The sequence below is a fragment of the Elephantulus edwardii genome, unplaced genomic scaffold, assembly GCF_000299155.1.
Source record: "Elephantulus edwardii isolate Elephantulus edwardi_28Jun2011 unplaced genomic scaffold, EleEdw1.0 scaffold00082, whole genome shotgun sequence".
In the NCBI taxonomy this organism is placed as follows: Eukaryota; Metazoa; Chordata; class Mammalia; order Macroscelidea; family Macroscelididae; genus Elephantulus; species Elephantulus edwardii.
Genome location: NW_006399832.1, coordinates 4,863,878 through 4,879,626, shown reverse-complemented (window position 1 = coordinate 4,879,626; position 15,749 = coordinate 4,863,878). Strand labels below are relative to the sequence as shown.

The 15,749-nt window shown below is 34.2% G+C and overlaps 1 protein-coding gene across 3 annotated transcripts in view; it reads left to right on the top strand.

The window, feature by feature from the left end:
• HOMER1 (homer homolog 1 (Drosophila)) overlaps window positions 1-15,749 on the top strand; it is a 167,687-nt gene that overhangs the window by 88,507 nt on the left and 63,431 nt on the right. For 2 of the 3 annotated variants that reach the window (XM_006889849.1, XM_006889847.1), the window contains exons 5-6: window positions 980-1,072; window positions 11,300-11,439. The exons of the other annotated variant lie outside the window; for it this stretch is intronic. In XM_006889849.1, the coding sequence (XP_006889911.1) occupies window positions 980-1,072; window positions 11,300-11,439 (233 nt within the window). The remainder of the gene's footprint in view (window positions 1-979; window positions 1,073-11,299; window positions 11,440-15,749) is intronic. 3 annotated transcript variants of the gene reach the window in all.

The following is a 15,749-nucleotide window of genomic DNA, read 5'->3' as shown; positions in this document are numbered from 1 at the left end:
TATACTTAATATATTCTAGAAAAAGTTAAAAATGTGCCCTAAATAATGTTTAGTAGTAAATGCTTATAAAAATTTCCATTTTTCGTTACAAGGAAAGCATTGCATACCTATCTTTCCGTGCTTTCAGCCCCATCTCCAGCCACAACCTTGACCTTTGTAAATTCTTTCTGATGAAACCAAACTAAGAAAATCAAACCAATTGCTTTCAGTTAATTCTAATTCATAACTAATCTGTAGGACAGAGGTGAGCTGCCCCATTACTCCCAAGGCTGTAATCCTTAAAGCAGCAGACTGCCCTGTTTGTCTCCCATAGAGTGGCTCATGGATTTGAACTGTTGACCTTTCATCCTAGCAGCTGAGTGCCTAATCACTGTACCACTTAATCCACCAGAGAGGCATATAAGTAAGCCAGCTAATTTTTTTAAAGGTTCATAAGTCTATGTAGTATTTGTATCTAATTTGAGTGAAATCTTAGAAAAGGAATTGGCTTTTCGCTCAACCATTCCTACACATTTTGTTTTATATTATTAATTACAGCATATCTATTCTCATTTCCATTAATCCTTCTGTCCTACTACTTCCTGCCTTTGGGTTTTAGCCTTGGGCACGTACTGCTCTTGTGCACTTATGTGGTTGACTCTTCTAAGGAATGACTGCCTCTCTAGTGCTTGTGGGTCACTTCATAGGCCTGTCTTGTTTGGCTGAAAATTGAGCCATATAGGTGAGTTTTGCTAAAAGTCTAATACCAGATTCTAACTTGGTTGTACTTTTTAGTGAGATTTGTCAAAGTATTTTATGGTGTCAAAACAAATGTTTAATATTAGTTTTCTTTTACTGTTGTTTTCATATTATACCAGTAGCTGATTTGGGTCCTGTGTTACCCATGTAATAGTCAGTAATCTAGGGGCGGTGAGGGGAAGAAAACTAAAGAGGGCCCTGTGATTTACTTGGCTAATGTATATAGTCTTTGTATATTCAGTTTGCAGAAAAGTTTCAGGAGTTTAAAGAAGCTGCTCGACTAGCAAAAGAAAAATCACAAGAGAAGATGGAACTTACCAGTACACCTTCACAGGTCAGTATTTTCATTTCTATTATAAATGAACCTTATTTCTTTTACATGGTATTCTTTGTGCCAGAGTTAAATTCTTGAAAATAATGAAGAATTAAAAGTAAAATCTAGAATGGACAAGCTACTCACCTGTGGTTAATCTTTACTGATGGAGATAATTTAGAGGGGTTTTTTTCTCTACATGGCACTTCCTATGGCATGGTAGAGGTGGGGACTGCTCATTTTGGCTCAGTTATTTAATGTGAATACAACTTTTTAAAAACTCTTTATTATGCCTTAGATGAAAGTTTACACATCAAGTACCTTCTTATTTAACAAGTCATACGCAAATTGTTCCATTACAGTTCCCACAATGTGCCCACACTTGCATCATTTCCATTCTGCCCGTTGCATTTTTTTCTATCCAGTTTGCTTATCCCTCGTTGCTTTCTTTGTTTTGGATAAATGTTTGACAGTTTAGTCTCTTATAATTTATTGTAGTAGTGCATTCACAAATGTTTCTGTTCCATATATAAGCCAGTATAGACTGAAACATAGTCTCGGGGAGGAGCTTCAGTTTCAGGTTAAAAGAGTGTTTTAGAGCAGTGGTGCTAAGGGCGCACTGGTGGCTTAGTGATAGGAAATTTCACTGCATACCCAAAGGAATATAGTTCAAAGCTACCAGCTACTCTGCAGGAGAAAATTGGCATTCTCCTCCCTCCTGTGCAGTTTATTGCCTCTGAAAACCCATTGGAGGGTCAGCTATGGCTCGGTCCTACTCGATAGTGAATAATAACAACAGTAGAGCAATAGGTTCCTACAGTCCAGTGAGATTGGTCTTTTCTTTATGAATTTGAGTTTCATTCTGCATTTTTCTCTTATTCTAACTGGCACCTTCAGTTGTGTCTCTGATTAGACTACTGTGTGGTATTAGCTGGGTACCATCTAGTTTGTTGTCTCAGGCAATTTATAGCCTCTGAAAACCCTCTGTAGGTTCAGCTATTCATTGATTCTGGCTTAATGGCATATATCAGCACCACAAAAATACATAAGAATTACAGATTGGCTTTTTTGTTTTACCTCATTTTAAAATATAGTCTGTAGGGTGTTGCCCTGCTAACACAAAAAGCCGTGCTTCTCTTGTGGTTCAGATCCACCAATTGCTCCCTGGGAGAAAGATAGTTAATATCCTCACTTGCAACTTAGAGCCCCCTACTAGAGGATCAGCTGTGAGCCAGTTCTGACTTGACAGCAGTGAGAGTTCTTAAATCAAATAGGTAGAATGCCTACTTCATGCTTGGCACTGAAACGCAAAGATTGTAAGCTTTAGAAAAGTTTTACTTTTCCTTTAACAAATTGAGTCCGTTCCTGTTAGTTGTCCATTATCATCTTTCATTGGTTGGAAGCTTATTTTATCTCCAAGTAAGGTTGTTTAAGTAGTTAAAAATCAGCATTTTAACAAGGATGTTAGCATGTATTGCATGATTCATATAGCATGACAATTATTTTCAGATGATAAGAATAGGTTTTCTTAAATTTTTTTTCCTTTGTAGCCTTAACTGGTTTCTTTATTATAGGACACCTTTGTTTTGGAGGTATTTACTTGCTTTTCTGAAAAGAAACAATCAGAAAACGCTCAGAAATTTCTCTAAGTGCTGTTAGTAGTAGCAACACATATAAAACTTCCACAAAATAAATATTAATTACCTTGGAATTCTGTGATGACAAATAATAGGAATATTTTAGATTATTATTTTATCTTCATTTCCATCCCCACTCCTGGCACCTAGCTTTATTTGGTAAACCTCCATTGTTGTTGTTGGTTTTGTTTTTGTTTTTTTTTAAAGGCAAAAACCCAAAACCAATAACCACTCCAAAAAAATGAGAAAAGGAGAGTTCTGTTAAATATGTTTGAAGTACATATTCTTTCAGAGTCTAAAGTGTAGCTCTGAGTTGAAGCCAGTTCTATTAGATCTCCTTTGTACTAGCAGTGACCTGGGATTACTTGTCATAGCAGTGTGACTTGTGATTGTTTACTAATACTTTTAAATTAAAAAAAAAACCTTGTTAAAATTAAGTACCAGTGCATATCGGGAGTTCTAATTCTTTAGATGATTGATTGGAGTGCTAGAAGAAGATGTAACAGCACTCTCACTAAGCCTACACACCAAGAATTTCAATAAAACTGTAATGAATTCAATTTTGCCATTCTATTTAGTTCTCATTTCTCTAATCATAGCCTCTTTTGTTTAATTGGCTGTGAACTATTAAGGCTTCTGGTAAGATAATTATTCCTCTTTGGTAGAAACAATGTCTTTTCATCTTTTTTCAAACAATTATAACAAAAATATTATTTTGAAAAATGCTATAAAATATAAAATCTTTAAGAACACAAATATAGTGACCTTAGTTTATTCCTGAAAACATTTAACATCTCGGATGGAGCAGGTGTTAATTTAATGTAAACTGAAGAAAATAGTTTTTATATAGTCTTACATGTTTTCCTTTTATTTCTACCATTTATCTTTTTAGACATTTATTGCAAATATTATTAAGTGTCCACTTTTGCTCTGAATTTTGTGATCTCTGGCTACTTGTATCCTACTTGGAAAGCAATTTGATGCTCAATGCTTTAACCCAGTCTGATAAATAATTTAATATTACTCAGGAGTGAATCAAGAGATTAAATTTGATTTAAAATGATACAGAATACTCAGTTGACCATCATTTTTCTCTTATTTGAAAAGTTATAAGTATTTTAATAATTTGGTCCAATTTCTTTTGAGTGGGAATTAGATTAGTTATTAATTGAATAATGTTATATCCCATTGAATTAGAACTAGCACATAGCTGACCCTCCAGTGGGTTTTAAAAACCTGTAAATCGCTCAAGAGGGGTTTGTTCACCTTTCTCGCATAGAGCACCTGGTGAGTTTGAACTGCTTGCCTTTGGGTTGACTGCACATCTCCTTGCCACTAAGCCATCACGGGTCCCTATTGCTTGAATAAAACTTTTAAATTGGGTAAACTTTTGATGTTTTTTTTACCAGGTTATATAATATTGAAGGGGCAGTGGTGATTCAGTGTTAGAATTCTTACCTTCTTTGCATCAGACATGAATTTGATTTCTGGCCAGTGTACTTCATCATACGTTAATCACTGGAGTAGTATGTGTTGATATGATGCTCACTATATTGCAGCAGAGCTTACACACTGAGATTGACTAGTTAAAAAATGCCCGGGGATCTTCTTCCAGATAGTCAGCCACTGAAAATGGTGTGGATAGCAAAAGTATTATCTATAGTCGGTCATGAGAACAATGCAGGACTGAGCAGCATTTTGTTCTGGATTGGCAAAAGAGCAAACAAATATATCTTGGAGGAAGTACAACAAGGTGCTCATTAAGAGGCAAGGATAGTGCGATTTCGTCTCCCATATTTTGGGCATATTGTCAGGAGGGACTAGTCTTTGGACAAAAACATGCTGGGACAGATAGAAGGTCAACCGAAGAGAGGAAGATCCTGGCCAAGGTGGATTGCCACAGTGACTGTAGCAGTGGACTAGAGCATGGCAGATCTAAGGATAGGGCAAAGTTTTGATCACTTGTTCACAGGTCAGGTCTGTATGGCATCTAACATCATGGTACTTTGATTCCTATGTCGCTAATAGGTTTTGAGATGATAAAGTATAAAGCCTCCTACTTTGCTTTTCCCCCCTCTTTTTTCAGTAGCGCTTTACTTATCCAGAATCTTTTCCTTTCTGTATAAAGTTGGTGATCCCTTTTTCCTCTCTCTTTGAAGCATGATTTTGGGATCTGGATTAGGATTGATTTTTATTAAAATAATTTATCTAACTTTGCATTATATTGGATTACATAATATTTAGTGTAGTTACATAATTACATAAACACAACTGGCATAAAAAAGTTTGGAACAGCACAACTAACTGTTAATAAACACAGTGGAGTTTGTGAGGATTGTACAGGATCAGGCAAGATTTTTATCTTTTATACATAAGGTTACTATGAATTATTATTGGCTCACCAGCACTTAGCAACAACTAAAACCAACCCTGTGCTGTAGAATTATTTCCAGCTCGTAGTGACCATATATTGCTAAGCAGATTTCACGGAATTCTTAAGATTTCAGGGCTATAAATCTTTATAGAAGCAGATTGCTCTGTCTTTCTCTCATGGAATAGCTTGATTAAAACCACCAGCCTGGCCTAGTGTTAAGAACCTGTGCTGCAATCCTGAACGCGCACAGTTCGAATCCACCAGCTGCTCCACAGGAGATGGATGGGCAGTCTCCTCCTGTGTGATTAACTGCCTCTGAAAACCCGCTGGAGGGTCAGCTATGGGTTGGTTCCAACTTTACAGTTCTCAGCATCAACAACAACCTTTTGGTTAGCAGTCAAGCACTTAACCACAGTACCACCCAGGCTTCTTTACTATAACAACTCATTGCTATTGAGTCAGACCAATTTTTAACTGGCCCTCCAGTGGATTTTGGGAGGCTGTAAATTTCAGGGGAAGAGATTTTCCATTTTTCTCCCATCTAGCTGCTAGTAGATTTGAACCACGTGCTTTGGGGTTGGCAGTACAGCTCCTTACCCACTAGGCCACCAGAGTTCCCTTTTAACATAAGTAAGGGTGTGAAAATACTTCAACTGAGTGGACATTATTACATTAGCTCCAAGCGTCAATTAATGGGTATCATTTTCACAGAAAGGATGGGCTTGATTTAATCTAGAGAGTCAGATAACAAGGATTTCTATTGTCATCAGAAAATGGAAATTCAGAGATGATGGCTCTGGCTGGTAACTAGGTCTAGAGAAAGCTTTGTGACATATGGTTAGCGAACATTTGTTTGAGATCTCATCCTCACTTTCCTTTTGCTTTTTTGTTCCCTCTTTCCTACCATTTCTTTTTATTTCCACCACAGTAAGAACCCAAGATTATTAGGTCCTCCCCCAGTTTTTCTTGTCAGAGTCTGCTCAGAAAAGAATGCAGCATTCGCATCTCCATTTAAGTATAGCACACTGAAATTGAATGGGTCTCTCAAGAATGCTTGTTAAATGAAAAAGAGAAGAGTTCTGTTCTGCTGGAGTTTTAATGTTAGACTTTATTGTAGTGCAAATGAAAGGTGGTAACAGTATTTGGTCTAGTGGAAGGGGTTGGGGGAGGCAGCACCACCCTCTGATTGCAACACAGATCTGGAAGTGGCTTGTTAATATTATCTGCCTTCTTGTGAGGAATGAAGTTTCTTCTTTTGTTTTTCTCATGTGATTCAGAGTATTCCTACCTCCCCCATTTCTTACTACTTCCTAAATGGGTAATCAGAAAAACTTCACAAAACCATTACTTGAGTGCTTAAAAAGTGCTTTATGACTCATATCTGTGTCCAGTTTTCTTTTTGTGTTAGTCTTTGCTTCCATGATACTCTCCTGGACTTTCATTTATAACAATATTTTTTTCTTTAATTTGACTATCATTTATCTCTTTCTGATTATGGATTATTTGTTTTAATGAGAGAGTGAGTCAGAGGTGTTTCTTAGAAACAATGAGATATTAGTAATTTTATTTTCTCAAAATAATCATGTAAAGGTGATAGATATTTTATCTCAGTTTTTATTTCTATTTTGTCTTATAAAAAAGAACATTTGTAAGTACATGTCTGTGTTTCAAAGATGGCATTATTTATAGATTTTTTTTTTCTCTTAAACATTTAGTAGAAATGGCCATGTGTGTTGCTTGCCATAACTTGGAGCTCTGATGGCCTAGTGGATAAGGAGTTGTGCTGTTAACTCAGAGGGAGGGAGTTGGAACAGATTGTTCTGTGGAAGCAAGAGCAGTCTCCTCCCATGTGACTTACAGCTTTTGAAAAACCCTCTGTTGGTTCGGCCTCAACAACACATAACAGCTAACAGCTTGTTAGCTTAAGAGAAATTATGTCACAGAAGTTTGTAGTCTAAAAGGACAAACAATCCAATCAAAAGATGGCAAAGAACTTGAATAAACATTTCACCAAAGAAGACATTCAGGCAACCAAGAAATGCATAAAAACGACATTCACAGTCATTAGCCATTAGTTATAAAACAAACTACAGTGAAATATCATCTCATCACTACAAAAAATGCCAATGATCAAAACCAACCAACAAAAATCCCCAGCAAATGCTGATGAAGTTGTGGTGGGGTATTGGAAATCTTAGGAATTGTCTTGAATTATTGAGTAGCATTCAGAGTCTTAAAAGCTTGAAAGTGGCCACTTAAGATGTGACTAAGAGTAATCCTTACTCCTGTGGAGAACTAGAGAATTGAGGTTAGAAAAAAATACTGGACAAGTAAGGTTAAGAAAAAAGGCTTGAGAAAGAAACTAATTGATGACTAATAGCTCGCACGAACCACAGCCTTCTCTCATGTGAGGCAAGAATAACCTCAGGTTCAGTAGAAGGTCCTGATTAGAGGAAAATATAGGACAAATTTGACTCTAACAGGGTCACATTTATTAGCTTGGTAGAGACTAGAAGAACTCTAGATTATAGGCTAAAACAATCTTAGAACATGGATATAAAGCTATTTCTGTTACCTTTTAGCCAAATAATAGATTGGTGCTTACAACAGTATGATCATGTGGGGGGCTCTGGTAGCTTGTTGTTGTTGTTGTTTATTGTCAAGTTGGAACCAACACATAGCTAACCCTCTGATAGGTTTTCAGAGACAGTTAATTGCACAGGAGGTGATTTCCCATCCTTCTCCCAATTAGCAGCTGGTGTCCTCGAATCGTGCCCCTTTGGGATTGCAGTGGAGCTTCTTGCCACTAGGCCACCAGAGCTAGTTGATAAGAATTTGCATTGCCTGCCCAAAGATGGGAAGTTTGAATTGGCCATCAGCTGCTTCAGGGGAGAAAAATGGACATTCTCCTCTTACATGCTTGACAGCCTCTGAAAACCAGCTAGAGGGTCAGTGATTAGTCATTTTCAACTTGACAGCAATTCAGCTGACTGGTGAGTAGTATATTCCCTTAAACAATTAATTACACAGGACCAAATGATCAACAGTTACCAAAGATGAACAGCAAGGAGGGGAAGGAAAGCTAGATCAGTGAGAGAACTCCACCAAAATGGAAATTTTGAGAATGCTGGCACATTGTAAAAATTTTATGCAATGGCATGGAACAATTTGTATAAAAAGAGTGTTAAAAGGAAACCTAATGTTAAAAGTTCTAGTGAATAAATATGTTACCATCTTTTTATTTGAATATTTTATTTGAAGTATTTTAAGGAATAACTAAAGTTGAATGTTTAGGAAAGTATGTAAAATTCAGATTAAAACTAGATATTTAGAAGATATTAAAATTTAAAAGTTTTACAGTGCTATCTTTAGCATGTAGAAACTTTTATCATGTAGAAAATTTCAGAAGATTTCACAAAATATTTTTCGTTACTTATTGGGAAGTTGAAAAGAAAAGAGGTTTTGTTTTCCTATTAAGCTTTACGTACTTTTTGAAATAATAGTTGTAAGTGTAAAAGAAATCAAGCTTTGAGCTTCTTGTTTTTCACTTTAGATATATAACAATCTTGAATAACTAAAAATGTCTTTAACACGTTGCCACACACTTTTAAATAGATGACCGTGCTTAGAAACACATTTTGCCATCATTTGTGGCAACGTGTTAATTAAATATAGTTAGTACTCAACTTTCCTTGAGAAAAACTATTGCATTGAGATATTGGAATTGCTGCAACCTGTAGTCTTTTCCTTCTTAAGTTAGCTCTGAGAATAGTTGTCTTACTTCAGCAGCACTGGCATTCATAGTTTTTCTAAGGCTCATGTCTCTCTCAATGGTTCTTCCGTATTTTTGGCAGGAATATTTACCCCCAACAGGTAGTAAGAACCTAGAATAAAGCTGATCTTCCTCTTTCTTTTTCTCTCTCTCAATCCTACTTGCTTCCACCACACTATACTCAATCAATTCCAGAAAATCTTTAGGCAGATTCTTTAATGGCATAGAAGAACATAATGTATCAGGATGCTACCTTAAAAGGTTGACAGTTCAAATTTACCAGCCTGACCTGGGGGAAAAAAGAACAATCTCCTCTCATAGGCATTTTCTGCCCGGGAACCCCGATAGAGAGTCACCATGAGTCAGAACCAGCTTGACAGCATCTTAATCTGTGTCTCAGTTATCATTTCCATGGAATAGGATCTGGGCCGGTTTACAATTTAGCATATTGAGAAGTTGTCCTTGATTAAATTTAATTTGACCTCTGTCAAATAGGCTTATTTTTATTGATATCAAAGGTGAGAACCTGACAGTTTCTCCCTGGCTCCCTAAACTTTTTCTGGCTACTGAAACAGCTTGTAACTGACCTAAATAATTGCTACTTTAATCGAGACTGTTCCCACTCTTATTCACCAGCAGTGGTGGAATTTTACTTCGCTGTAAAATATCTTATTCTTGTATTATCTGTCAGTTTATGAAAACGAACAGGACCTAAGAGAAGAAATAAGAACAAAAATATTGGTCAAATGGAGATTACATTGTTATTGGGTACCTTCAAGTTGATTCCGTTCATGGTGACCCGGTGCACAACAGAACAAAATGCTGCCTAGTTCCATTACATTCTCAGTCATATTTGAGCTCAAGAGACTCCATTAATAATGGAAAGATGGTCAAGTAATAATGTAGAACCAAGAAAAAAGCCTTTTTATCTGTCATAGCTTGTATAATTTATAGAAGTATTGCATTATTCTGTTAAATATTTAAATGTGAGATAAAATTTATACAGAAATCTCTCAAAAGAAAGTTAATATCACATTAATATTTTCCATGTCTTTTTTTTCCTTTAGCACTTCTCTAGATTTAACTTTTTTAATGCAAAGTATAAATTATCATAAGCTAGGCAGCTCCTTATGCAGACAGTGGTAGTTTTGGTACTTGACATTTTCGCTTTCACTGTGAACCCAGAGTTTGGTTCTCGGACCTGGTAGCTTGCATGTTGCTTTGATGCTCATCAGGTTTCAGCAGAGCTTCTAGACTAAAAGGGACTAGGAATAAAGTTTTGGTGAGATATAGATATACAGATATAGGTCTTTAATTGCCGTGAAGTCAGAACAAACTTAGACCTGACTCTCCATTGGTTTTCTGAGACCATAAATCATATGGGAGGAGATTGCCCAGTGCTTTCCCAAAGAGTATTTGAACCATCAAAGAGGCATTCTATGGAATTAACAGCCTAACTCCTTGAAACTACATTACCAAAACATTAAAAGTCAGCCAGTGAAAACACTATAGATGAAAAGTCGCATGTATTTTCAACATGTAAGCGTTTTCTAATATTGCACATTCACATCTTTTTGTATTTGCAGTAATCTTGTATACTTTCAGATTGCTAAATTATGGCCATATCTGACTTACACTATCAGTTGTGTACTTATGTTTTCATTTTCTTTTTCTAATGTAGTTTAGTATTTTAATTGTGGATTTTTAATGCTGATAAGATACGCCAAACTGCACTTACATGGTCTGATGCTAGGACTCCCTTGGTTAAGAGGTTTATCAAATGACCCCTCTTTCTGATTTCTAATGTCAGATTTGCCGTAATCTGATTATGGCAGTCACAAGATTAAATGTCAGTTTGAGTTTCATTTTAATTTAATTTTCTTTTCAAAGGAAAAATTAAATTTATCTTTATCGACAGACCTTAATTAAAAATCGAAAGAAAGCGGGAAGTTTGTGAAGAAAAACAATTCTTTTATGAAAAGAAAAGCTGAAATGCGTAAATGGCATTGTGTTTAATGTTACAGAGGTCTTCCTAGTGCTTTTCTGAATGGCCCTCTAGGACTTGGAAAGTGGGCAGAGGAAAATATGAAATTTCATACACTTCATTCTCCCCCAGGACCTCATTCTCTTCTCCCACATTCCATCCTTCTGCTTGTTCCTGCAAAATCCAGTCACTCTCTTGTATATTTATGCCATCATCCTTTTCATTTATTAACCAAAAAGATTTTCAATTCTTTGAAACTTCATTGCTAAATTGTTCTGTTTTTATTATTATGAGTTGCTTTGCTTCAAAAAATTTGTTTTTCTTTTCAAAACTTACAATGCCTTTGAGGAAAATAAATATCTTTTGGAATATACTTTAAAAAGCATACATTACAGTTCATCTTAACTTTAAGATGATATCATGTACACCAACAAAATTTAATTTTTTTTCTTCCCTCCTCCCTCTCCCCTCTATTTTTAAGGAATCAGCAGGAGGGGATCTTCAGTCTCCTTTAACACCAGAAAGTATCAATGGGACAGATGATGAAAGAACACCTGATGTGACACAGAACTCAGAGCCAAGGGCTGAACCAACTCAGAATGCATTGCCATTTTCACATAGGTACAGATTCAATTCCACCATCATGATTAAGTAAAATGTGTAAATGTGGACACTGACTGGTTTTCAGATAAATCTTGCAGTTACAACCTGGTGTGAAAACTCTGGACCAAACCGGCTTTTATTTTGGGTAGAGTTGAATGTTTTGATTGTTGGTTTTGGTTTGTTGTTTGGGTTTCCTCCCTCACCCCAGTACTTGTTTCTTTTAATTTTGGAAAAGAAATATATTTTTAAAATCATTAATATATCACTTACACTTGCTTAGGTGAACTGGAGTGATTATTTCGGATTTTCTCATTGAGGAGTATTGAATTGATTTTCAGTATAAACCTATTTCAGTCAAGCAAGGCATTTTTGTAAATAATTTCTACCTATTTTTTAATTTGTCATTATCATTTTCGTAGATATCCTTGAAAATCCTAAGTTGTTGGTTTGTTCCATTTTTCTTTTTACAAGATATCTTACTCTCAAATTAAGTTTTACCATAGTATTAGCAATTATTTCACAGATAAAAACTGGTAGTTCACTTGTAGCATAAGCCAGTCATTGTTAATATTAGACTTGGGACATGGGTTCAACTAACACTAGATACATCTTCATTTTAGATATAAAGCAGATCTGAAATAATAGCACTACTGCAAGTGCAAAACATAATTTTCAGTCATCTACATTAAAATCTTTCTATTTGTCCCTTTTTTTGAATGTTTTGATGAGACAGTTTTTGTTTCTTAGTAAAAATAAAGGGGGAAAAAAGTCTTGGTTATAAATCTTGTTTTCTGAACCAGTTTTTAAAACCACAAATTCTTGAACTATTTAAGAATAATGAGAAGATATTACTTTTTTAAAAAAAAATTAAATTTTTATTTTATATTAATGATATTCTCTTTTACCAGAAAATTTTTGTTTTGATTGAACTCCTTCACTATTTACCACATACGCCCCACAATAGAGAAAAATAATGGAAACCCGTGAAAGCTCCTGAGGAAGGAGAAGGAGGTTAAGAAGCTTTGTTTTCTGTTTTCTTAAAGAGCAAGTAGTAGACTCTTACTTGCCTGAGACTTTTTAATTTTACTGTTACAAATGTTACAGCTTTCCGTGAAATAGTAGATATATTCTGGTTAGCAGTGCAGCACTATGCTACCAGAGTTCCCTCCTAAATAGACTCTAGAACTTGGGATTTCATGCTTTAACTAAATCTGTCGTTTTGTGCTATAAATATGACAGAAAACATGAAAATTTTTGGTTTCTCTGAGCTCACGTCTATCTGTTCATGCTGATTTGTTGAACATAAAAGAATTTGATATTTTAAAAAGATAGAATTTATCAAGCATGTATTCCAAAATATATCAGCTATTAAAATTTTAACTGTAAAAAAAATTAATTGTAAAGGAGTTGTGAAACCATTTTTTCTAATATGCAATTAGAATTAAAGAGTAACCATATGGCTATGCAATTTAAAAAAATTCTTTCTTATTTAAGGAAATTTTTCTTCATATACTAATACATATATTTTTAATAATTAAATAAACTAAGCATAATTATATACTTTATTTCTTTGGTTACTACTTAAATGATGCATTTGGGTTTATAGCTATGGCATAGTAGAAATAACTTTAAATATTTAAAGTTCTTTTATCTAGTTTATTACTTGTATCTTTTATTTTCTGTTTATTGGATTTACTACCTGGGATTAATCTCTCTTTACCAATTTTCTCTAATCCTGGGAATCTGATAAGGGTAATTTCTTCTGACTTGACTATTTTGCTTCTTTTACTACTGGAATCTGTAGATTAGCCATGGAAATATTTGGCAGAGTTCTGCATGTAAAATTTAGCAATTTTTCTCCTTCTTCAAAGTTTTAATTATGTAAAGACATTCTATAATCTTCCAGTTTTTCTTATTTTCAAGAATACTTAGCAATAATATTGTAAAAAAAACAAAAACCCCTAGTTCTAGACCTGTTTTGATTTTATATTAATCAACATTTGGTTAGTAGCTAAAACCAACATGTCCACCAAAGTTGAATTATTTTACGCCTGTGTTACTGTTTGTTATTAGGTGTTGCCCAGTCGTTTTCACTCATGGCGACCCCACATACATCAGGACAAAGCACTGGCTGATCCTGCACCATCCTCAGATTGGTTACTCTGAATCCACTGGTGCGGTCACTGTCAGTCCATCTCATTGAGGGCCTTCTTCTTTTTCACTAACCCTCTACTTTACAGGTGCATATGTCAGTTATCAAATTATCAGACTTGAAAGGGTCCTCAAAGGTAGTTTAATCCAGATTACCAGACTGATTAGTTTGAAATCAATTTAGCCGATTATAAGTGGCAGTATTAAACAAAATAAGAAAACATTAAAATAAAACTCTCATTAAGAGTAGCAACAGTTTTTTTAAAAAATATCAATATTTATGTATGTGTTGGGTTACAGTTTAATATATCAGTGTTTTGGTTAAGATCTACCTTTAGAACATGAAAATACTAAAATCAAAGTCTAGATGAGCCATCCTGGGTAGCCTGAGAGCAACTTGGCTCTTTTGATCTTAGTTTCTGTTGCCAGTGAGTTCATAGGGCATTTTAGTCAGGTCCCAACACAAGCATGTTGTTGCATCAGAAGTTAACCCATTCTGGTCACTGGAGACCTATTAGACATAGAACTCTGTTTCCTAAATGAAAGAAAGAATATTTAACATAAGTTTTATTTAAATCTAAAACTTGCAGAATGATCAGCTGTATTAATCCATTCCTTTTTTTTATTAAGATTTTTAAATTAGCTTTTGGTATTTATCATAAATTTTCTATTATATATGAGATGCTACTGTAATGAACCCTTACGAATTTATTACTCACTTTTAACAGTTAAGGAAAAATGGCCAGTTTCATTTCATCTCTCACCTCTATCCATTCCTCCACTGCATTGAAACAAATCCCAGACATATCATTTCATCCAGAAATTTTTTAATTACTTTTCAAAAAAAGATATATGCAACTTTTTCTATTCCTCCTTATTCTGTAGCATTAGAGAGTTTTCTCAAATTATTCACTACTACTTCTGATTTTAACTATACGGCTAAACTAAATGTTTTTAATATATAGGCTGCTCAAGTGCTATAGTACTGTTTATATTCATGTTTTAAACTATGCAAAAAACATTCTTATTGAATAATTTTCATGAAATTGATGCCTTTTTTAGCATACTTAGTTATTTAAATTAAATGCTTTTACAGTTAAAGAATATATAAAATAGTGAGACCCAGATGATAGAATTTTTTACTAAGTTGAAGAAGTAATGTTAACATTTATCTAAATTGCTATTTCTTGAGATAAAAAGAAATACTTTGAAATCCAAATGATAATATTCTTTCAGGACTAAACAAATATATACTGTTTGCTTACTGGTACTGTTTAGAGTTTCCTTTTGGTTAAAATTAGTTTTATGCTAAATAGAAAAGCTATATATCTAATGATTGGCATATGCAAGTGGAGAAGGTTTGTTGTCTCATTACTGGAATTGTTTGCTTCCTGGCATCTGCTGTTTGAAATATTGGGGCTTACTGTTATTTTGTACAAAATATCAGGATTTATTTATCTTTTAAAAAATTTTAATCTATCTGCTGTTCTTTGGGAATAGTTTTACAGTATTCCAGTTCTCTAATGTACTGCTGAAAATGAACATTTTCGCTCTTTGTTTTATTCATTGTGATTTTAAGATCTTCAGTTATGAAGTAATATATTGGTAAAGGTTTATATAATGAAAAGGTCTTTTCATATTTCCATGTGTTCAGAATAGACATACATACTTTAGCAGTTTGTGAAATTATTTTTGTACTGATAAATTTTAATGAGTTTCATGAAAATTGGGGTGGGGTTTTTCCCTTCCTGCACTGGTTATAATTAGGTTCTTCTAATGTTCAGACATTGTATTTTCATGGTGCTGCTAGAATTTATGCATTTTGGAAGTATTGCATGTGTCTTCTGTTAAGGAAAATTTTCTGCGACTTTATGTGTTTTCAACATTACTTATTAAATGATATATGCAGAAACTTTACTCTCTAGTATATTAATTTTGCTTTAAATTGGTATAAATACACTTTTTAACAAAGTTTATGATAGTCAAGTGGATTAATTTCATTTCATTTAATTAATTTATATATTATCAAAATTTCAGAAAGCTACTACTTTATAACAGTGCAAAAATCTAATTTTATTTCAAACCCTAAATTTAATTTGAAATAATGCATATGAAAGAAGTTACTTGTTAAAAGTTATGTCAAAGATGATACAAAGAAGGAAAATACTAATGGTTTT